This window comes from Ursus maritimus, unplaced genomic scaffold (assembly GCF_017311325.1).
Source record: "Ursus maritimus isolate PB19 unplaced genomic scaffold, ASM1731132v1 scaffold_34, whole genome shotgun sequence".
In the NCBI taxonomy this organism is placed as follows: Eukaryota; Metazoa; Chordata; class Mammalia; order Carnivora; family Ursidae; genus Ursus; species Ursus maritimus.
The window spans coordinates 18,306,645-18,329,631 of record NW_024426008.1 but is presented as its reverse complement, the minus strand read 5'-3'; the positions used below and the strand labels follow the sequence as shown (position 1 = coordinate 18,329,631).

The window sequence follows — 22,987 nt, the reverse complement described above, 5'->3', positions numbered from 1 at the left end:
AAATATGAAAGAAACGTTAATAATTTGCTTTCCTTTGCAATATACAACCGAAGGAAAATTGTCTTTTAAAGTGTATTAACTTCATACTTGGAGCGCCTGGGTGGCTCAGTCGGTTGATCGTCTGCCTTTAACTCAGGTCATGATCCCAGAGTCCTGGGATCACCCATGACCGGCTCTCTGCTCAGTGGAGAGTCTGCTTCTCTCTCTCCCTCTGCCCCCGGGCTCGTGTTCTATCTCTCTCTCTCTCAATCTCTACCTCAAATTAATAAATAAAATCTTAAAAACAAAACAAACAAAAACAAAAAACAACTTAATACTTACCGTACACTTAGCAGGGTCTAAAAAAAAACCACTTTACATTGATTAACTCATTTTATCCTTCAAACAACTCTAAGACGGAATTTCTATAAACTCCATTTTACAGAAGAGGCACAGAGAAGTGAATTAACTTGCCCACTGGTCACACAGCTAGGAAGTACAGAGTTCGGGTGTAAACCAGGCAATCCTCCTGTCAGCACTCTCCTACCTGCTATAACCTACTACAGCCAAGCAAGCCTGCAGCTCGCAAATCCTTCCTAGACAGAATTCTGCAGCAGTAGGTCATTAGGCCCAAGTCTCCGAGGTCAGGGACCTTGGTTACGCACTCACAAGTTGCCCAAGGCGCAAGCCCCGTGCTTTGCACGAAGCGCACTCGCCATCTGTGTTAAATACAGAGATAGTGGAATGCTGGGAAGTTCTCCCTGAGGTATCACCGCGGGCCATTTCCCACTGTCGACAGAAGAGGGGACCTGAGCGCGGAGCCGAACCGCGACGCCTGCCACCCGTAGCCACCAGGTGTCGCCGCGGCGTCCCCGGAGCAGGAGGGCGGAGCGGCCGCAGACTGGGAGCAGCATGTGGACGCTCGGGCGCCGCGCGGCTGCCGGCCTCCTGCCCCGCTCGGCGCTCCCGGGCTCAGCCCGGGCCGGCGGTGGGGCCCGGCGGCCGACGAGGACCTCCCCGCTCTACGGCCGCCGAGGCCTGAGCATCTGGACCGCAGCGACCCGCGAACCCTGCCACGCTGTGAGTACCCGCGCCGCGCAGCCGTCTGGGCCGCACGCCGGCGGAGGGAGGCCGCGCACGCTGGGGACGCTGCGGGCACGCGCGCCCACTCCGCTGCTGCGGGCACGCGCGCCCACTCCGCTGCTGCGGGCACGCGCGCCCTCTGCGCTCCGGCGGGGCCGCGGGCCGGGGACGCGCTCTGCTTGTGGCCGCGCGGCGGTGGAGCGCGCGCTGCTCCCTACCGGGCGCGCGGCCGCGCAGTCCGCCCTCTGTTTCCCCGTGTCACATTTGCACCGGCCTCTGCTTTCGGGTGAAAAGGACAATGCGGTGTAACTGCGAGGGAACGCAACGCAGGGGGCTCGCAGCCGCCGACTCAGGGAAAGTGGCCGGGACCGCTCTCGGGGGTCCGTGGTTGTCGCCGAGCTTGCCACTTCCCTTCGCCAGAATTTCAATTTAAGTGATAGTGTATACTGTACTAAGTACTGTAAGATACATATGTATGTGTATGATATGTAATATTAGCATGGTACATATATATAAATAGAATAAAATAGTACACACTATACCACCATAATAGTTTATAATAGTGTGTATATATAATATTACTAGAGCGATGTTTCCAAGCATGGGCTTTTATGAACGAAACGCTTCCTTCGAGCGAGGTGGAAACGCCGAGGCTGTGGACCACAGCAGCTAGAGCAGCAAAGCTTTTGGAAAATGACCCGGCCTGCCCTCCAAGTTCTGGCTCGATTCAGCAGAGCTGTGTGACTTCGGGAGATCTGGAACCTCTCCGAGGCGTGGCTTCCTTTTGGGTAAAGAGATGAGAGGGTACCGCCCATTTTGCAGAGCTGTTGTGAGGATTACACTGGATTAACGTAATATAAAGTCTTCAGCCCTGGAAGTTAATTCCGTTTTTCTTCCCTTGGGGCTGCAAAGAAGCGTCTGACCCAGTCACTCCAAGACCTGAAAGGAGGAAGCCCAAAAAATGGCTGTGGGGTTGAGGAAGACTTAGCCGGATGGACGCGATGTTTAATCAGGGGCCTTTCTTTTTTCTTTTTAAGATTTTTAAAAATTAATTTTCCCTGGTTTGTTTTTTTTTTTAAGATTTTATTTATTTGAGAGAGAGCGCAGGAGCAGTGGGGAGAGGGAGAGGGAGAAGCAGACTCCCCATTGAGCAGGGAGCCCGATGCAGGGCTCCATCCCAGGACCCGGGGTTCAGGACCTGAGCGGAAGGCAAACGCTTAACAAACTGAGCCACCCAGACGCCCCCCCCCCCTTTTTTTAAAGATTTTATTTATTTGAGAGCACAAGCAGGGGGGAGAGGGAGAAGCGGGCTCCCTGCTCGGGGAGCCCGTGGTGGGGCTCAATCCCAGCACCCTGGGATCAGGACCTGAGCCAAAGGCAGATGCTTAACGACCTGAGCCACCCAGGCGCCCCTAATCAGGGTCTTGAAGGTGGCAAGGGAGCAGAAAAGGGGATTCCCGAAGGAGACACAGGCCTGGGCAATACCAGCGCTGAGTGGCCGGTCTGCTGGATAGACCTCTCAGGTAGTGAAGGAGGCAGGCGAATTCCAACCCAAATTGCCTGTGGAGCTCTGGAATTTGGACTTTAGACTTGAACTTCCCACTACCTTGTTATTTGGCCATGTTTGAAGAAAATTTAGGATTGGTTGCCAACACTCAAGTTGGGCTCTTGATACTGGATTACCCGTCTTCTCGGGAAATACAGGCAGCTGTGGAAATCGTGCCCCGGCACTGTCCCCGTGCAGAACACAGACATTTATTACCCTTCTCCTGCGCTACTCCCACCTGAAGCTGCCCTGGCTTGCACTCCGCCCCCTGCTGGTGTGGCCATGGGTTGCCAGCAGTTTTTAATTTAGGACAGTGACAAGATAATGGCGTGGTCTTTGGGACGGTGCCTAGGGGCTGTTTAAGGGCTGTGGACTCAGAAGCATGCCTAGCTTAGAGCTGCCACCCAGGAGGTGGGCACTGGACACACACTGGGATTAGGGGTCTTGGGAGGTTGGGAGGTCACCCATTGGGCTCCCTCTACCGTAGTAAATTAATCAGGTTTGTTGAACTTGTCTGTAACACAGTTCCCTCACACGTCTCCTGTACTTGTGCAGCTGGGTGGATGACAACGGCAACTGGGACCACCATGTTCGATTTTTCCAAGGCCTTAACTATCCTCAGGTTGACCCCCAAAGTCCCTGCACTCCAGAACTCATCAGGACCTGAGTTCATTGTGGGGGCCTCTTCCCCATCCTTATTTTCTCTGCCCCCTATTCCTACTACTACAGCACTATCCAAAAGAAATACAATGGGAGCTGCATGTGTAATTCTGAATTTTCTGGTAGCTACATTGAAAAAATAAAAAGAAGCAGGTGCAATTAATTTGAACACCACAGAGGGGCGCCTGGCAGGCTCAGTTGGTAGAGCATGCGACTCTGGATCTTAGGGTCATGAGTTCAACCCCATGTTGGGCCTACAGCTTAGTTAAAAAAAAATTTTTTTTTTCAACAATACATTTATGTAATCTAGTTTTTCAAAATACTATCATCTCAACATGTAATCAATACTGAAAAATCATTGAGATGTCTAACAGTCTTTTTTCATAGTCATTCTTCCAAATTCAGTGTGTATTTCCCATGTCAGCACATGTCAGCTCAGATGTTAAACTGAACTTGAGGAAATTCCTGATGTGTATTTTATAAAATTCACGATTGAAAAAACAAATACACACACTCAAGCTGTTCCAGAACATTTTAAATTTTCCGGAAACTTGGACACCTGGGTGGCTCAGTCAGTTAAGTATCTGCCTTCGGCTCAGGTCCTGATCCCGGGGTCCTGGGATCGAACCCCACATCAGGCTGCTTGCTCAGCAGGGAGCCTGCTTCTCCCTCTGCCTGCTGCTCCCCCTGCTTGTGCTCTCTCTCTGACAAATGAATAGATAAAAATCTTAAAAAAAAAAAAAAGACTTAAAAAAATAAAAATAATAAATTTTCCAGAAACTTTATTAAGTTTCATTTTAAAATTACAGTAAGTAAGGTTTACAGTCCAGTTCCTTGGTCCCACGGGCCACATTTCAGGAGCCCCGGGGCCACATGTGTGTGGCTGGCAGCCGGCACATAGCTGTGGGGTAGAGCGTATTTAGCTTCTGATTGTCCATTCTTAGGTCTGGCTGCTCAGCGGAACCCGGAATCCACAGAAATGCCTTCCTTCCAAGTGTGGCTTGGAAGTGACTCCGTGGCCCAGGGAGGCCCCTGGTTCCGTCAGGCAGCCTCTTGCCCCACTGAGAGCGTGACGGTGGCTGGTCCTCAAACCCTTCCCCTGTCACACAGGAGGCAGCTCCAAGGAGAGATATGTCGCCACCTCGTACTCAACTTCATAGGCCCTGCCTCAGCCGCATCACACCTCGAAAGGCTTGCAGACACCCATGAATTTTCGTAGAGGGTCAAGATCGTCACCTAGGACCCCGTGGTCTTTTGGCCTCAGGCCTGGCAAGCAGGTTATGCCCTGATTCACTTTAAGTTCATGTTTTTATTGTCTTCCACAGACAGTGTATGTGAGTTTATACATAGAAAAGTGTCTGTAAAATGTCTGTGCTGTTCAAAGATTAGTAACACACGGCCACACTCTCATCACCAGATTAAGAGACTGGATGTTGGGGCACCTGGGTGGCTCAGTCGTTAAGCATCTGCCTTCGGCTCAGGGCGTGATCCCAGCGATATGGGATCGAGCCCCACATCAGGCTCCTCCACTAGGAGCCTGCTTCTTCCTCTCCCACTCCCCCTGCTTGTGTTCCCTCTCTCGCTGGCTGTCTCTCTCTCTGTCAAATAAATAAATAAAATCTTTAAAAAAAAAAAAAGAGAGACTGGATGTTATCTGTCCCTTGGAAGGCTCTCCCGAGGACCCCTGGGCCTCCCTGAGGGGAACCTGCTCTCCTGAATTCCGTCAGGCATCCCCTCCTTTTCCTAGAGTGTCACCCTCTATGTATGTCTCCCTAAAGCACATGCCGTTGATAGAAAAAAAAATTTGCTGCATTTATTGTGCTGTGACTTGTTCCTTATGTTCAGTGTCCTTTTCGAGGCTCGTGACACTGATGCACATGGTTGTCATTTCTTCATTTTCTCTGCTGGGTAGTATCCCATTGGGTGAGCACATCACACTCTATCCAGTCTCCTGGTAACATCCGGGTGACCGCCATGGTGCCGCTGTCACGGCGGTGCTGCTGTGGGCGTTCCTGTGCAGGGACAGAGGCTCTTTGTGGCTGAATTCTCAGAATGGCATTGCTAGGCAAGGGGCCAGCAAATATTCAACTCACTTGATGCCAAGAGTGGTGGTACCAGTTCATCCCCCCAGCGGTGGATGAGAAGTGACTCACTCTTCCAGCGTTTGCAGCTTCGTGCTTTGCAGAGGGGACCCGTGGGGTGAGGGCCGGCCTCCCTGCTAGCCACGCAGGCGGGCCTCACCTTCTGCCTCTCCACACTATTGTTGACATGCTCCAAAGCCGGAATTGACTGGACACTCTCCAGCCCTGTGTTTGGGGTATTCACGTCCTCCTGTCTAATGCTCCTCACCATCTGTGCAGCGGGTACCGTGACCCCTGCCTTCGGGGGCTCGGAAACGGAAAGCAGGTACTCAGGGAGCGTTAGCTTGGGGAGAACAGGTAAGAGACCAGCAAGGAGTCTTTGGCAACAGTTCTTTTGATGATTAAAAACAGCCGAAATGTAGACTTCTACTTCTGGCTGTGAGTAACTTGCATTAGATCAAACCTCCCACCAAGAACAGCCATCCAAGATAGAAAAGGCAAAACCAAAACTGAAACAGGAAAAAGGCTATGTGAAGGTGTCAGACTACGACAGCTAGGATTTGAGAGGCCAGGACCCTGTAGGGGAGGGAAACTCTGAGCCCCTGGTTCTCAAAGTTCCCTTCCATGCCTGAAACCACGTATGATACCCCAGGTGTGTGATTCTTTCCTTTGTGGCCTGGATCCTGGGGCCAGAGGGTGTGGGTTCAAATCCCTGCTCCTCCCCTTTGCATCTGTGTATCTGAGTGACTTGCTCTGTTTCCTCATCCGTAGACTACAAATACAGTCTATCCTGATGTTGCATGGATCCTGGGCTTGTGAATTCACCTTCTCAGTAAAATTTATCTGTAACCCCAAAATCAGTACCCAGGGAGGGTGGATTTCGTGGTCACTCTCAGATACATGGAGCAGCATGCTTGCATGTTTCCACGGAGGTCAAACAAGGTGACAGTGCCTTCTTGTCTCAGACCCCATGGGGTCAACAAGTGTCCTTTCCACCACCTATTTAGTGGCACATTGTTTGCATTTTTGGGTTTTTGGTTGGTGATTTCACTATTTAAAATGACCCCAGAGCATAGTGCCGAGTGCTGTCTAGCGGTCTAAGTGCAAGGAGCCTGTGCAGAGAAAGCACGTGTGTTAGATCAGCCTCATTCAGGCCTGAGTTACGGCACTGTTGGCCGTGAGCTCAGTGTTCGTGAATCAACAATGTATATTAGACAAGGTGTCTTTAAACAGAAACGCATGTAAGCGAGGTTGGTTGGTCATATGGGACCTGAAGCCTGCAGGAACCTAAGCCTGTATCTCCCGCAGGAGCATTTCACTAACCTCTTGTTCATGGTGACTTTATAGAACAGACTGTCGGGAAGAACCACTATACTAGTAGTACTTGCTTCACAGGCTTGTAATGAGGACTAACACCGTCCGTTTCTATCAACACTAGGAGCAGCAACACCCAGCAGCTAGGGAACACTCTAGAATGTGCAGTAGCAATAACTGGTTGTCAACGCTGGCTCTCTCCCATCTTCAGAACCAACCCTTTAAAATCATGCCCTCTGTGCTCTGCACCCGTTTCCCCCTTTTCTGGTCACTTTTCAGCCTGGTGCCCTCTGCCTTCTCCTTTCTGAGCTTGCCAAGGACACCGATGGTTCAAGAGAACAACAGCCTCTGAGCCCTGCTCCAGAGTGACCTTAGGAGAAGTTGAATCTTACCACCAACCCCTTCTAGCCCTTGGGTGCCTTCCCAGGATGAAGTCCAGCTGAGTGCCTTCACGAGGCCCTGTGGCCAACTCTCCATCCTCTCCCCTGCCATCTCCACTCTGATGTATCACTTTTCTCTCCTTTTACAGGCTCTGTCCCCTCCCACACTGGGGCAGGTCCCTCAGCCAGAGTCCCCTTGGTGTTTGTCACTGTCTTCTGGTTATGTCATCTGTCTTTCCAGCTGGTCAGTAGCGCTGGTGGCCCCAGAGACGGGTGCCTGGACCCTCTTCCAATTATGTGTTGGGAGAAATCAACAGATGACAGTATCTCCCGTAGACATGTTAATGAGACCTGTCCGTCTGCAGTCCGACCCTCTCTTCTGGACATCTGCAGACATCTGCCTCTTGCTGTTCGTTGTTGCTTGCATTGGTCAAATTCCGTGAGCTTTGCTGATGCTTCCCCGGCTCGCCTGTGCTAACCACCACATACCTCTAATAACCTGGAGCAGTGCTGCCCATAGATCTTCCCATGGTGGTGACTCTGTTCAGTATGCCACTGGCCACATGAGGCCACAGGACACTTGAAACATGGCTTAAACGTGGCGTTCCAGGACATGGGAGTCCTGGAAGTGGCACTTGTCCCTCACTCAAATTTTAGTGGGAAGTGATAGGAAGTGACAATAAATTTAAAGTTTGCCTGTGGCTCGGGGCTATTATGTTGGGCAGCACAGGCTTAGAGAGAACCCGAGAGAATGCAAGGTAATGCATTAAAACAAGGTGAAAACATTCCAGAAATACTCCTGGAAAAATTTAACGTGGTTTATTCTTGAATGCAGAAGTGATATTTAAACCTTGTGCTCAGGGACTATAATGCACTGAAAAATGATAATGTTCTTGACTTTGGCTTTTAGAATCTGAGCCTCCACCGCCTCGATCAGCTCATGAATGTCAAAAAGCAGAGTGTCTGTTTGATGAATATGAGGACAGCAGGGACTTTGGGCGACCCTGGGTAAGATAAAGCCCCTTCCACATCAGAGAGCCCTTCCCCCTCCTCCCTCCTTCTCTTTCTCAATACACAACATGTGCATACCTGCTCAGACTTCTATTAGCTTTTTAATTTTTTTTTCCTTTCTTCTTACCGGTTTATAAAAAAGAAAAAAAAAAAAAAAGCCCATCCCTTCCAAAACCTGTTTTCTCCCTTAGCAGGAGCATTCATAAGCATCTCTCCGTATCACCAACTATCTTCTTTAAGTAGGCTCCACCCCCAGTGCACAGCCCAACATGGGGCTTGAACTCACAACCCTGAGATGAAGCCCTGAGCTGAAATCAAGAGTCGGATGCTTAACTGACTGAGCCACCCAGGCTCCCCTCTACCACATTATTTTAAATGAAAGAATATTAAACTTTACGTAGGTACCATCCCCTGTTGCTGGACAGTTAGGTTGTTTCCAGAGTTCTGTTCTTATTCTCTTTGATGACTTAGCAGATGGGTCGGCCAAGCCTGTGTAACTGTAACGGCTCGAGCCAGCAGTGGTTTGTGTCCCTGTGTTCCGACAGTGCAGGGCGGGCATGCTTCTGTGCAGGGATTCAGGCAGCCAGGGTCCTTCCACCTTCCTGTCACTTGTCAGTACCTTACTGTCCTCTACACGGTAGAATCCAGGTCCCCCCGCCCAGGTTCCCTTCCATGGAAAGGGCAAGAGAATGGAAGTCTTGGTAGTGGCACTTGTCCCTCACTCAAATTTTATTGGGAGGGGCTGTGTCACATGACCCCAGGTGACTGCAGGGGATGCTGGGAAATATGGCCTAGTGCGTGCCCTGGAAGGAAGCAATGGGTTCTGGTGCAGAGCTCCCCAGCATTGCTAGTCTGCTCCCCCCCCCCGATATGTACGTGGACCCTCCTTACACACACACACACACACAGGCCCCTAAACCCCAGGCTGCCACCACAGGCCCATACAGTCTCTCATCCATCCACCTCAAAGGCCAAGATTTTCAGGTGACATGCAGTCCTCTCTCTCCGGTCTAGGAGTGGCTTCTCTGACCTACAGACACACACACCCACACACCCGATGGAGAGGGGTTGCTTCACTTCCGGGCCAACTCTTGATGTTATCTGTCTCTTTCTTTTTAATCATTCTGAGGGTATCTCATTGTGATTTTTTTAATGTGTATTTTCCTAAAGATTAATAAAGTTATACCCCTTGTTATATGTTCACTGGCCATTTGGATATGTTTTTTAAAATGATATCTGTTCGAGTATTTTACCCGTTTTTTCTATTGGGTTTTCTTTTTCTTATTGAGTTGTATTTCTTTATATATTCTGGAAATAAGCTCTTTTTCAGATACATGTAATACGAATATTTTCTCCCACTTTGTGGTTTGCCCAACATAATTTTAATCATTAATACAGGCAATTTTAATAAGCATAATGTCCAGCTGAAGGGGTCAGGTTGAATAAATAATATAAAATAAAATACCATGAAAATCTGTATGTGCTAATATGGAACAGTTTCCAGGATATATTAAATAAAAACTGCAAGGTGCTTCAATTTCTATATTAAAAAGAATATAAAATTCCGGACGGACACAGAAGAGACTCTTATTCATAGTTGACTCTGCAGATGGGGGCTGCCTATTTGGGAAGAAAGGTTTCCTTCTTTATGAACTTTTTTTTTTTTTTTTTGAGATTATTTATTTATTTATTTAACAGAGAGAGAGAGAGAGAGAGCTCACAAGCAGGGAGAGCGGGGGAGCAGACTCCTCACTGAGCACGGAGTGCGACGTGGGACTCAATCTGAGGACCCCGGGATCATGACCTAAGCCGAAGGCAGACTGAGCCACCCAGGCGCCCCTATAGAAACTCGTTCGTGCTGATTAAATTTTTTCTCTGCACATGGTAGCTATTTCCCATGAATTTTTTAATTTAAGTAAAAAACTGATGTGTCGGGGTGGCTGACTCTGTCTGGAGCTTGTGACTCTTGATCTCCCGGTCGTGAGTTCAAGCCCCACATTGGGCATATTTACTAAAAATAAATTAAATAAGTAAATAAATAGATGTGTGGGTTTGATGTTAATAAAATGGAGCAGTTTGGTAAACGTGTGTTTTGGGGGGGTTTTCATGTTTCCCCTGCAGCTCTCTGGATGAGACCACCTATGAAAGACTGGCTGAGAAGACACTGGACTCCTTAGCAGAGTTTTTCGAAGACCTTGCAGACAAACCTTACACATTCGAAGACTATGATGTCTCGTTTGGGGTACTTCTTGCTTATTTTCCTTTTTCTGTTTCCTCCCTAAGAATTGTGTCTCACTAGGACAAAGAATTCCCCTCCAGCAGAGTTAAGCATCCAGCAGCATGTGGTTACGGGTGGGACCCATAGACTGGCGTTGGTGTTCCAGCCCTGCCCCACCAGGCTTGTGACCTTGGGCAAGTCACGGCCTCTGTGAGCCCCATTTCTGCTTAAAAATACAGGTTCTCAAGCTCCATTCAGCTTCTGTGAAGGTAAATCAGGGAGGGACCCAGGCCTGTGCTTATCTAGCAAGATGACTGTCCTGAGGGCACGAGGAGCCCTGAACTAAACCACTCCTCCTTAACCAGGGTGTGTTCAGAGCACACAGACAGGGCCCCCCCCACCCCTGCTTCTGGGAGATTCTGATCAGCGGGTCCTGGTGTGCTCTCAGGAAGCGTATTTTTGAAAAGCTTACCCGGGATTCTAATGTGCACCCTGAGTCCCACCCCTAGAGATTTTTCTTTAGTTGGTTTGGGAGTATGTCCCAGGCAGGGCAGGGGAGGTTGTTTTTTTGTTTGTTTTTATAATCACTCCTCAGGTGATCCCAAATGAAGCTGGGGGGAGCCGCAGAGCCCTGAAGCCTAGGGAGTGCTGCTCTACATCGACTGGCCGCCAGGTGGCGGACGTGAGTAAGGGTCCACTTTGCATTTAGAATGCTGTTCACGCCTTAGGGAGCAGCTCTTTTTTTTAGCCAAAAAATCCCCCACGGAGATTAATCCTCTCGACGGCAATTAATTAATAGTCAGAAATGTTATGAAGTGGAATTTTTTAGGACAACCAGCTGTCAGGCTAACGTGATAGAAATGGTGTTGGGTATTACTGTGGACAGAGAAGGGACTCCATCCAATGGAGCAGGTAGCAAGAGTCTGCAAGAAAATTTCAAGCCTGGTTGTAAGGACAGCAAGGGATTTGGAGGGCAAAGTTAAGGGAACGGGCAAGAAAGGGTTGGATGCCTTCCAGGTGGATTCAGTGACTGCTGTGGGCATCATTTGGGGCGGGGCATTAGAAGTGCTTACGCAGACAGCCTCAGAAGGCAAGCTGCTGGGGAACCCTTACTAACTGGCCCCCCAGCATGACTGTCTGTGGGATGATGGAGCTGGGCAAGTTACAGGTCTCCGCTCCCCCAGCCTCCCTATCAGGGACTGGCTGTACTTACAGGGAAACCAAGTCTCAGGCTAAACTCGGCCATACATGTAAACATTCATTAACATGCCATAAAAACAGTCACACCACTCATTCTTTTAAGATCAGTGAGAATACTTAGTGACTCAAGTATTTTGCACGAGTGTTTCATTAGAAGCAAATGTGCCAGTGTTCTAGCAGCTGGATTCTGTTTACCCCCTGGAATCAAGCACCGAACGCTCTTGGCTTGGTCGGTTGAGTGGCTGACTTTTGGTTTCAGCTCAGGTCATGATCTCAAGGGTCCTGGAATCAGGCTATGTACTCAGGGAGGAGTCTGCTTGAGGATTCTCTCTCCCTCTCCCTCTGCCCCTCCCCCCCCCGTTCCCTCTCTCTCTCTCTCTCTCTAATAAGTAAATAAATCTTTAAAAGAAAAAGTGCTCCTGCTCAGTGGTGGATTGCAGGGTCTTACCTGACCTGCAGAGTGCCTCTCTGAAGAGTGACCCAGCAGCTGGCGTTTCCAGATTCTGTAACCTGTTCCTACAAAGGGAAGAGGCACCTGGGTTTTTCTGGCCAGTCCATATACCTTAAGTATCATTCTCCTCACCAAGGAAAAATTATTTCTAACAAATCATTTACCAGTTAGGAAATTCTCTAGTACAGACGTAGAAACTAAAGGCAGACAGTAGCTGACTCTGTTGTTGGGACTTCAGATTGAAGAGCTTTGAAATGCTCTCTACCCTGGGGTGTGAATTCCTGTTTAGAGTCTCTTAGGTGCTAACTTATACATTTCACGTATAACTCTATTGAAACTACATTATAGGCAACAGAACACGCATAACACTATTACTTGAGCTTTGTTGGGGTATAGTCTTTCCCTGTCCCCAGGGTCCAGTTGGGCATGGCCTCCTCTGGGAGGCCCTCCTACATGCTCTAGGCAGATACCATGCCTACTTCCTTGCCCAGTGCTCTGAAGATGAGTCTGTACAGCACTGATCACCCCGTGTACTAACTGTCTGTCTACACATCAGCTCCCGTGGCGGGACTGAGTTCTTGGCAGCCAGGACAATGTCCACTCTTGGTATCCCAGTGCCTGAAACACGCCAGCTACGTGATAGGAACTTAATAAATGGTGATTCGGTATACAAATGAAGTGGGGCCCACGTACTTTTCCGAAACAGTCTCTCATTGGTGCCACTCAGCATCATAGATGTTTTACCAACTTGCTCCTGGCCAAGTAGACAGAAAACAGTATTCTGGGTAGACCCAAGAACATGTTCTGTTTGCTCCCTGTGGAGCGAGAAATGTGAGCAGCTCCTTGGCAGCCGTGTCTTCCTGTCAGTGGAGTGGGTAATTTGGGGGGGTCAGTGTCTGGGTCCAGCCCTCACCCCCACTGGCCCTGCCATTAGAGGGGACGACCCACCAGAGCAGAAAGCACCTCCCGGCACTAGGCATCCGTGGAGTCCGCTGCCCTTGACCGGCAGAGCCCGCCTGACCAGGACCGTGAGAAGCACCGTGCTGTCTGAGGGGTTACTTCCAAGCCACCTTCGTTTTCTCCCTGTGGAGCCGTGGCCTCTTTGACGTTGTATTGAGAATCTGTTTGCTGTCATGTTCTTGACTCGCTAAGCTGTTGGCCTCTCGCCGCCGCACAGCAAAGATTCCTTAACCTTTCCCGGACCTTCTCCCAAGAAAACCTTCCCCATACGCCTGCGAGTACAATTTCAGCTGCAGGCCGGGGCAGCCTGCAGACCCCCGACGACCCCCTCTGGGTCCCAGGTTACGGACGCTTGCTCAGGGGCAGCATCTGGTTGGCTATGGAGACAAAGCTTCTAGCCCGTCCTGGGTTTGTATTTTCTTAGCGAGAGTCTGTAAGTGAATTATCTTAACTTCTGTGCGGGGCAGTTTCTTCAGCCGGGAAGTGAGTGACGTCCCTCTACTTGTGCGGATTTCTGTTAGCATTACATTGTAAAAGGGCTTCACATTCGTTATTCTTACTCCTGAAGAGTGCTATCTATTTTTGGAGTGTGAGAAGCCACATATACCTGAAGTCTCCTGACGCAACGCATCGTCCCATAGGTGTCTGTTTCTACAAAACGAGCTAGTGACGACGGAAGTGCTCCTCTTGCTCCCGAGTGTGCGGGGCTGATACTTCCTGGGGGAATAAGCCTCCACCAGCCCTGCACAGGGGCTGATTCTGACTGCTTAGTGCCCCTGGCTGAACCTGCCAAGGATTTTGACTCTCCCCCACTCCCCCTCCCTCCCATGCATTTAAGTCTGCCCACACTCCCAAAATAGCCTCCGAGTGGCCTTTAAGGAATAATACTAATGAACAAAAAGCCCTCTTCATCTGGGCTACTCGCGGATAGTTCCAAGAGCATTAAGAACTCCCAGAGAACCAGTAAGGCAGCTCGTTTCCTTCCGTTCCTTCCTCTTCTTGCCGGTTTCCTCTGGAAACAGCCTCTGGCTCCATGGGAAAAAATGATGACACACAATGAACAGGAGGGGGGTTGGCTGGCTAAGTGCTGAGACTTTCTGCCTCATGTAACCTTGCCCTTAACTTCGCACGTGTTATCACCAGCCCTGGTCACCGTCGGCGCCGTTCGTTCCTCCACAGATGCACTGTCTCCATCCCGTATCTCGCACTAAGAACGTATGTGCTGGACACCGCGGGTGCTTAGCTGAAAAGACAGATCTGCTCTCAAGGAGCTTAGAGTAGTGGAGGGGAGGGCACGGGTGTCCAGCAAACAAGAGAGCAGCTCAGAGGCAGGGAGGAAGGCACAGGGGCTGTGGGGGGTTCAGGGTAACCATGTCCGGGGTGCCTCAGCTGGGGTCGAGGTCTTGTGCGGGGAGGGGCGCTGCAGAGAAGGTGCCGGGTGGAGGAGACCACTTGAGGTCTGCACACCTAGAAGAAATCTCAGGGTTGCTTTGTTAACATGCTCTTTGTGAACAAGTGGCCAGTTCCCTGGAATAATTCCAGAAGATTCTGAGTTGGAAAGAGTGGATTTTGGCGTTCAGTGATTGGATGTGCCATCCTTGATTTGGTGTCCTGTTCTAGGGTGTGGCCGTGATCAGGAGCCTACACAAGCCTTGAGCACCTGTGCCCCTCGATCCTTGCACTGTGTCTCCGAAGGAGGCAGCACAGACGTTGTCCTGAGGAAGGTGGCAGGGTTGGTGAGACTCAGACCCGCCCTCTGCCCTCTCCGCTGTTCCTGCACCTCCCCACGTTGGGGGGGGGGGCCGCAAGGCACAATGGGGCACTGAGGGGCCACAAATAGGTCAAACTGGAAACAGTTATGTCTCGGTCCCCTGAGCCTACTATCTCATGGAAAAAGAAGTCATGAAAGTTTGTATGGGGGGAGGAAGGAATGGGTAAGGACTGATGGGTGTGGGGTTTCTCTTTGGGGTGGTGGAAATAGCCGAGAATTAGTGATGTTTGTGCACTTTATGAAAACACTTTGTGAAATATTAAAACTGTTGAATTGTGGAGTTTTAATATACCTTTTTTCTTATTTTTTAAGAGGGTATTGGGAAAAATTTTTTTTTAATTTTAAAAAGAGGTGGGGAGGGGCAGAGGGAAGGAGGCAGAGAGAGAATTGTAAGCAGGCTCCGTGCCCAGTGCAGAGCCCGATGAAATGGGGGCTTGATCTCACAACCCTGAGATCATGACCTGAGCTGAAATCAAGAGTTGGACACTTAACCGACTGAGCCCCCCAGTTGCCTCAATGAGACACTTCCAAGTAAAGGAAAGGTGGTAGTCCTACCAAAATAGTAAAGGTGGGATTCAAGAAAAAATTTATTTTATTTTATTTCTTTTTAAGGATTTTTATTTATTTGACACTGAAAGAGAGCACAAGCAGGGGAGCAGCAGGCAGAGGCAGAGGGAGCAGCAGACTCCTCCCTGAGCAGGGAGCCCAACCTGGGGCTCGATCCCAGGACCCCCAGATCACAACCTGAGCTGAAGGCAGATGCTTAACTGACTGAGCCACCCAGGCACCGTCAGGAAAAAATTTTTTGAAAAACAAACTTAGGGGGTGCCTGGCTGGCTCAGTGAGTGCAGCATGTGATTCTTGATCTCAGGGTTGTGAGTTCAAGCCCCACACTGGGTGCAGAGATTACTAAAAAATGAACTTTAAAAGGAAAAACAAACTTAATGTACACTGTGATCCCAGCCCTTTTCAGAAATCCGTTTACAAACTGGCAGCCGATACCTGGGGGTGAGCAGCTTTTATCGCCAGTTAATGGGATTGAGAGAACACTTGGTGTTAGTAGGGCAAGAACGGCTTCTTTTGGACCCAAACAGGACAATCCAAACTGGGTTTAAGATCAGCTCTGCCAGTTACTAAGTATTCTTTATTACTCTGTCCCTGTTTCCCTCATCTGTAAAACAGGGATAATGATTCCCACCTCTGATAGTTATGGTCACAGTGGAAACAGTTGTACACAAAGTGCCAAATACAGTGCATGGCACAGAGTAGGTCCTGGACAGTAGTCGTTAATATTGATGTTTTCATATCACATCAATAATAATTGATGTTTTCATTTTATGTACACTCTCTGTACTCCCGATGTCTGTATGATTTCTCTTTTTCTCTTTTTTAATCAGAAAACATGTTACTGGGGCGCCTGGGTGGCTCAGTGGGTTCAGCGTCTGCCTTCAGCTCAGGTCATGATCCCAGAGTCCTGGGACCGAGCCCCGCGTCGGGCTGCCTGCTCATGGGGGGCCTGCTTCTCCCTCTCCCTCTGCCCCCCATCTTGTGCTCTCTCCCTCTAGCTTTCTCTCTCAAATAAGTAAATAAAATTTTTTTAAAGTATAACCCAATAGAGTCCTCCCTTGCCTGTGAGTTACATTATTATTATTATATATTATTATTGTCATTGCCGTCTACCTTTTCAATAGCTCTCTGTCTTTGCAAACCAAACACAAAGTGTTCTAAGAAACATCTGGGGCCTCTTGATGGGACCGGGGCTCGAGAAGCCCAGAGAAAGGTGGCGGTGTGTCTCCCCGCGGGTTATGCCCGGGGTGGGGAACAGCGAGCCGCTGTCTCCGGCACACCCGCCCCAATGAAGGGACTGAGCTGTGTGGCTGCTTCTGTAATATTCTGCGCATTCTAAAGAAACCTCAGACCTTGGGAGTAAAGGGCTCCTTTGTTGAAAGAGTTTTTTCAAATTTAAATGAGCATTTATTGAGCAAAGATGGACCAACCCATCTTTTCAAGAATTCAGGGCTCTTTAGGGGAAAATAATGCCCTTGAGAGCAGCTTGTGACATGCGTGGGAAGGGTCTGAAAATAAAAACTCTGTCTGGAGAGCCAGCCTCCTACCAGCCGAGCTGGCTCTGTGGCTTTTCTAAGACCAGCAAAGCCAGTGGTTTGACTACTTCCTTCTTTTTTGCCTGTTTTCCTTGTTTTGGTAGTGAAGATGTCCTGTCCGATCTTTGGGATGACGTGGGACTCCGGTAGAGTTGGGGTCTGCATTTTTTAACATCCTTTTGTGGGTTCGGGCTGGTCTTTGAGGGAACTGAGGCAGCAGGCAGGACGGAGCCTCCTGTTTGCCAGCTGTCACTCCTCAGACAAGCGCTGCTGTCTCCTCACCTCCAGACGGGAATAGTGAGAATTCTCGCCTCGCCAGCCTCCCAGGGAACGAGGGAAAGCGCGGTGAGGTCTGAGTGCTATCGTGAACAATCACAGTCTGACTCTGAGAGCGGGGTGCTTTCTGCATGATCTGCCGTGTCTAACACGAAAGACGTTTCTTCGCGGTGTGTGCTGCGTACTTGTGTAAGTGTCAGAATCTGAAGCAGTTGTGGCAAAGTAATAACTCTGTCTTGTTCTCTTTTCCTCATGCTTTTGCCACCTGATCCGCCAGAGTGGTGTTTTAACAGTTAAACTGGGTGGAGATCTAGGAACCTACGTGATCAACAAGCAGACCCCGAACAAGCAGATCTGGTTATCTTCACCCTCCAGGTATGTCCAGAAGTCCACATCTGCCCTTGTTGAGCTCCTGTGAGGTGTGCATGGTGACCTCACGGGTGGGTGGTCCGTGAGCACCCCTCTCCTGATGCTTCAGGCTCACCCCAGCCTCGTAGGACAGTTAACCCTGCTTCAGCAATTTGGGTCTACCAGTAATCCGGCCGCTATAAGCACATATTGAGATATAGATCTGAAGCAAGAAGTTTATAACTTTTCAGAAGCTGGCCTGGACAGTTTCTCTCTATGAAATCATTGCCCTGCCTTTAAAAAAGCCACTTACAATGCCACAGCCTCAGAATGAGTTGCACTTTGTCTTCAAAGCAGGTTAAAGTTTGACCTCTAGTTTGCTTTGAGCATCTCGCTTGAAGTTGGTTGAATTCCCTCTGTGAAATCGGGCTGCGTGCCCTGTGGAGGGGGGAGAGCCTCTTAAGCTGGGACTCCAGGGCATTGAATCTCTCCTGCCTTTATCACTGATGTGCTTTCAATCTCATGGAACCACTGTGCTGGAGGCCGCCTGCCCTGCATCTCAAGGCCTGAGCACATACAGGGAGAGAGGGCCCCTCATCCGCCTGCATCTATCTGGGTGGTTATAAGGGAGTTATAGAGAGAAACTCACAAGTTCTCAGACCAACCCTTCCTGGGTCACTCATTAGCGCTTCCAAAGACAACATGCTGACTGTGCATTGGGAAAGGCCAAATATAACCAGCATGCAATTCTTTGAAAGCCCAGTGGTATTTACATTTTTAAAAAAATTATAGGGGCGCCTGGGTGGCTCAGTCAGTTAAGCATCCAACGCTTGGGCTCAGGTCATGATCTCCACAGTGAGATCGAGCCCTGAGTCCTGTCTGTACTCACAGGAAGTCTGCTTGAGATTTTCTCTCTCCTCCCTCTGGCCCTCCCCTGGCTCGCTCTCTCTCTCTCTCTCTCTCTCAAATAAATAAATAAATCTAAAAAAAAAAATTATAGCTCTTCTTCTGCCCCAACGTTCACATCATTTTTAGGCAGTTAATATTACACTGTTTCTCATGCCATGGTGTGTAATTATTTGTTCAAAATAAATAAAGTGTTCTGCCTCCTTTGCCCCAGCCTCATCTAGGAAGTATGTTATAATTCAACAAACAACTCCAGAAATCACCCCTTTCTAGCAAGACCCCTATAGACTGCATTGCTTTTTTAGACCCAATTACTTTGAGCTTGGGTGTGTTATCTTGTGTGGGCCAATTAGCCTGTTCTCTTTGGCCTCCAACAGTTGTCCTAACCCTAACCAGAGCCAGGCATGAGGACTGTCCGTTCTTATCCTTCACCTGGAGGAATCATATGAGAAACTGGGTGGATCAGTTCAAACCCAGCCATCACCTTTGGGGATTGGTGGCTGTGTAAATATCGGCAGGGCACCGGAACCATCTATCACGGGTGCACTGAAGGAATTCCCTTTCTGTCATGTCTGGAAACCAGAAAAGTCCGTATCATGTTTGGACACACCTACCAGCAATAGGATCCTACCCCAGGCTTGTTTAATCTGTAATTCACGATGGGAATCTGGAAAGAAAATCTGCCAAGCAGCCACTTACTATCACAGATACTGTGTTCCTCAAGAAAAAAACTTATTTTCCACTCAACTTTTCACGTCCAAAATAATCTTTCACGGGACTGCATTTCTGATATACGTATGTTTTTTCACATGACAGCGTTTCAGGTCCTGTGGAAACAGTGGTCACTCCCAGCCAGCCTGCCCACCCGGAGGTGGTGGGAGGATGGGAGAAAGCAGGGGTCTGGGTGGATACCTGGACGGAGGCAGTGGAGGGGCTTGCGGGTTTCTCACGCGTTACCTGGCATTCCCCAGCAAATCAGAGTCCAAGGCCAAGGGAATGTTCTCTAGATTTGGTCTGGATTATCAGTTCTTTCTCTATGGCCCAAGTAGTTTGCATTTGGCTGGTCATGTGTATTAAACAAAGGCCCCAGCCCTTTGGGTTTGTCCCTATTATCTCCATGATTCGAAAAGTGTTCAAACCCCAGCATTTGGTTGATAATACAGAAATCTTTGATGTTTGTATAGTCCGCAAAGATGCTCCGTGCTAAGCTTCCCTCTTCCCTGGCAAACTTGTTGACTTTGGGAAATCTCTCCCTCAGTGCACTGGTGAACCCAGGCACCCCTTCTCGTTGGCCCCCAGGGCTCTCTGCTCCACCTCCAGCAAAGCACCCCCGTGTACCATCACTATCTGCTGGCATGCCCGCCCCCGCCCCCCACCAGGCTGAGAGGAGGCAGAATTAATGGGCACAGTTGGGTACATCTGGAATGACAAGACATGTCAAAATCCGACTACACCCGGGGCCACACAAATACAGCCTCCCAGCGTGAATGGATGTATACTGTTGTTCACTGGATGAGCTTGAGGTGGAGGAACTCTCAGTGTTGTGAAAAATATATTGGGGGGGGGGGGTTGCCTGGGTGGCTCAGTTAAGCATCTGCCTTCAGCTCAGGTCAGGAACCCAGGGTCCTGGGTTGGGCTCCTTCCCTGCTCAGCGGGGAGTCTGCTTCTCCCCCTTCCTTTGCCCCTCCCCCTGCTCGTGCTCCCTCCCTCTCTCAAATAAATAAATAAAATCTTTAAAAAAAAAAGAAAAATTACATTTAAAGATTTTATTTATCCGTCAGACAGGGAGAGAGCACAAGTAGGGGGAGTGGCAGGCAGAGGGAGAGGGAGAAGCAGACTCCCCACTGAGCAGGGAACCCAATGTGGGACTCGATCCCAAGACCCTGAGATCATGACCTGAGCCAAAGGCAGACGCTTAACCGACTGAGCCACCCAGGCGTCCCAAGAAAAAGTACATTTACCAAAAACCAGTATAGGTGCTTGCCAGGGGCTGGGGAGAGGAGAGGGAGGGGAGTAACTGCTCAATGGGCACAGAGTTCACTTTTGGGGTGATGAAGTGTTCTGGTAGGGAAAGGTGGTGGTTGCACATGTTATGAATGTACTAAAATAATAATAATATAGGTAAGGGACAAATCATGTGAGTGGTACACGAATGGCCGCCATTTTAACAACACTGCTACGACATAGAGTTCCCAAAAGCGAAAGATCAGAGTGTGATTTACAGAGACTCACTGAGAGGGTTCAGATGTCTTCGGGTCTTGAGAACTGTTCTGTCGAATTGTTGCAGGGGATAATCGTGTCCTTACTCTTACATAGAAAGACCCTGAGACAAGAAGTCAAAGGTTAAGCTGACTTTCTGGAGCTTCTTTCTGGTCATTTCTTGCTGGCAGCATCTGTGAAGCCAGTGTTCCTCCTCAAGGGCTGTCCTCGTGGACTCCTGTGTCTTTATTTTGTCTTGCAGCGGGCCCAAGCGCTACGACTGGACGGGGAGGAACTGGGTGTATGCCCACGACGGTGTTTCCCTCCACGAGCTGCTGGCCACGGAGCTGACTAAAGCCTTAAAAACCAAACTGGACTTATCTTCTCTGGCCTATTCCGGAAAGGGCCCTTGATGCCCAGCCCAATCCCAAAGACATGAACAGCGCAAAAGCCAAGACCCCAGCTCCATCCTGCAGCCAAGTGTCTAGGTTGGTCCATTCTGACTTCTGAGGACAGTTGCATGGCTCTAAGGGCTCTGGTGAAAAGAACGTGTTGCCTCCCACCCTTCCCCAAGTTCGGATTTTTAATTTCCATAGTGTTTTTGGATTTGTTGTCTGATTTCCTCCCTCACAGGATATCCCTTCTCTTTTATAGTGTCCCTATACTCCTACATTTATATATAACCTTACAACAAAGAAAAATAAGAAGGAAAAATTCAGAAGGAGAAATGACTTGATTTCGCTCTTCGTTCTTTGAAGGACTTAACTGCATAAAACCACATGAAGAGCAGCTGGCCGACCTCCCCTTTCTGTCCTCAAATGAGATTCATTAAGGGGTTGCCTATAATGTTACCACGCGTCTGGAAAATGTCAGCATTCCTAAGCCCTTTGGTACAAAAGTGTCAGTGACAGTCAGTAATTCTCAAACCCAAAGATCATTCTCTCTTTGCATTCGTGTCTGCCGGGGTGCAGCCTGCAGGAGACACTCAGAGAGACATATATAGGGGCATATGCACACATTTCATTTCATTGTGTGTGTGTGTGTATTTTTTTTAAGGGAGGGGTCCGCATAGATTGAGCTGCCGCAGCACAGGTCTGAGAATGCGAAAACTCCAAAGACAAGAAGGGAAACGGGCCATCTTCATAAGCTCGTGGATGTAACGTAATAAACTAGGTCACGGGGCTGAGGAGGTGCTTTGCAAACGTGAAGGACCACATAAATAAAAAGATGTTTGTGTTAATGAAAAGAGCCCTGGTCCTTCACTTGGCTCAGTGCCACCTTTTCTTACTGAAGAAAGTTCTCAGTGACAAGTCTATGCAGATACACAGCATCTCTGTTCTCTATCTCTGGGTGAGTTTCACAAACTCCTGGACCTGTTTCCCCACGTGTTAAATGAGGGTGGAACTGGCAGAATGTAGTGGATTCCCAATCCAGACATTCAGTGGTCCTGTCAGGCCAACTTAACCGGCTGGTTTTAATGCCTTCTGGTAGATGAGGAGATGACAACGAACAGTTCTCTTAAGCTATGGCAGAAATATCTGGTTATTGGTATTGTTCCACCAGAATTTCAGTTGAATTCGTGTTCAGATAGTACCCATCTTACCTTGTTACTGTGCTGAGCTTGTGCTCTGGACTGAATGTCTATGTCCCCCCAAAATTCCTATGTTGAATCCTGACCGCTGGTGTGATGGAGTTAGGAGGTGGGGCCTCTGGGAGGGGATTGCGTCACAAGGACAGAGCCCTTATAAAAGAGACACACCCCCCCACACAGAGCTCCTTCCCCCTCCCACCGTATGAGGACACAGTGACAAGACAGCCGTCTGTGAATCAGGAAATAGAATTTCACCAGACCTTGAATGTGCTGGGGCCTTGACCCTGGGTTTCCCAGCCTCCAGAACTGTGGGAAATAAATTTCTGTTGTTTAGAAGGTATCCAGTCTATTATTCTGTTACAGCAGCCCAAACTAAGACAGCTTGCCACACCATAGGACCTCATCTTATTTTATTTTTAAAGATTTTTATTTATTTGAGAGAGTGAGCGAGTAAGCGAGCGAGCAAGAGAGAGAGCACGAGCAGGAGTAGGGGTGGGTGGGAAGAGGCAGCTGGAGAGGGAGAGAATCTCCAGCAGACTCCCCCCTGAGCGCGGAGCCCACCACCCATGCCGCTCAATCCCAGGACTCCAGGATCATGATCTGAGCTGAAGGCAGACACTTAACCAACTGAGCCACCAGGTGCCCCCAAAGGAACTCATTTTAATCTTGACTGACCTGCATCTTACACATGAAGAAACCAAGATTCAGGAACATTAAAACCCCTCCAGAGTTATGCTCCTGTTCTGTTCTCACTAAAGGAAGATTTATTAGTGACAAGTCTATGCAAATGTGTAGCAAAGGGTTTGGCAAAGGGTGAACAAAAAACACATTCTATTATGGAAAAAAAACTCTTAACAATGGAACAATATAAACAAACACCAAATGGTTATTTAAAATATTTCCTTTCTTAA

The 22,987-nt window shown here is 49.0% G+C and overlaps 1 protein-coding gene across 1 annotated transcript; it reads left to right on the top strand.

Moving 5' to 3' along the window:
* The first annotated feature begins 859 nt into the window (after window positions 1-859).
* On the top strand, window positions 860-22,414 carry FXN (frataxin). The gene is made up of 5 exons (XM_040620264.1): window positions 860-1,059; window positions 7,954-8,051; window positions 10,176-10,296; window positions 17,310-17,407; window positions 20,748-22,414. The coding sequence occupies exons 1-5, from the start codon at window positions 892-894 to the stop codon at window positions 20,896-20,898; spliced, it is 636 nt and encodes a 211-aa protein (XP_040476198.1). The 5' UTR covers window positions 860-891; the 3' UTR covers window positions 20,899-22,414.
* The last annotated feature ends 573 nt before the right edge of the window (window positions 22,415-22,987 follow it).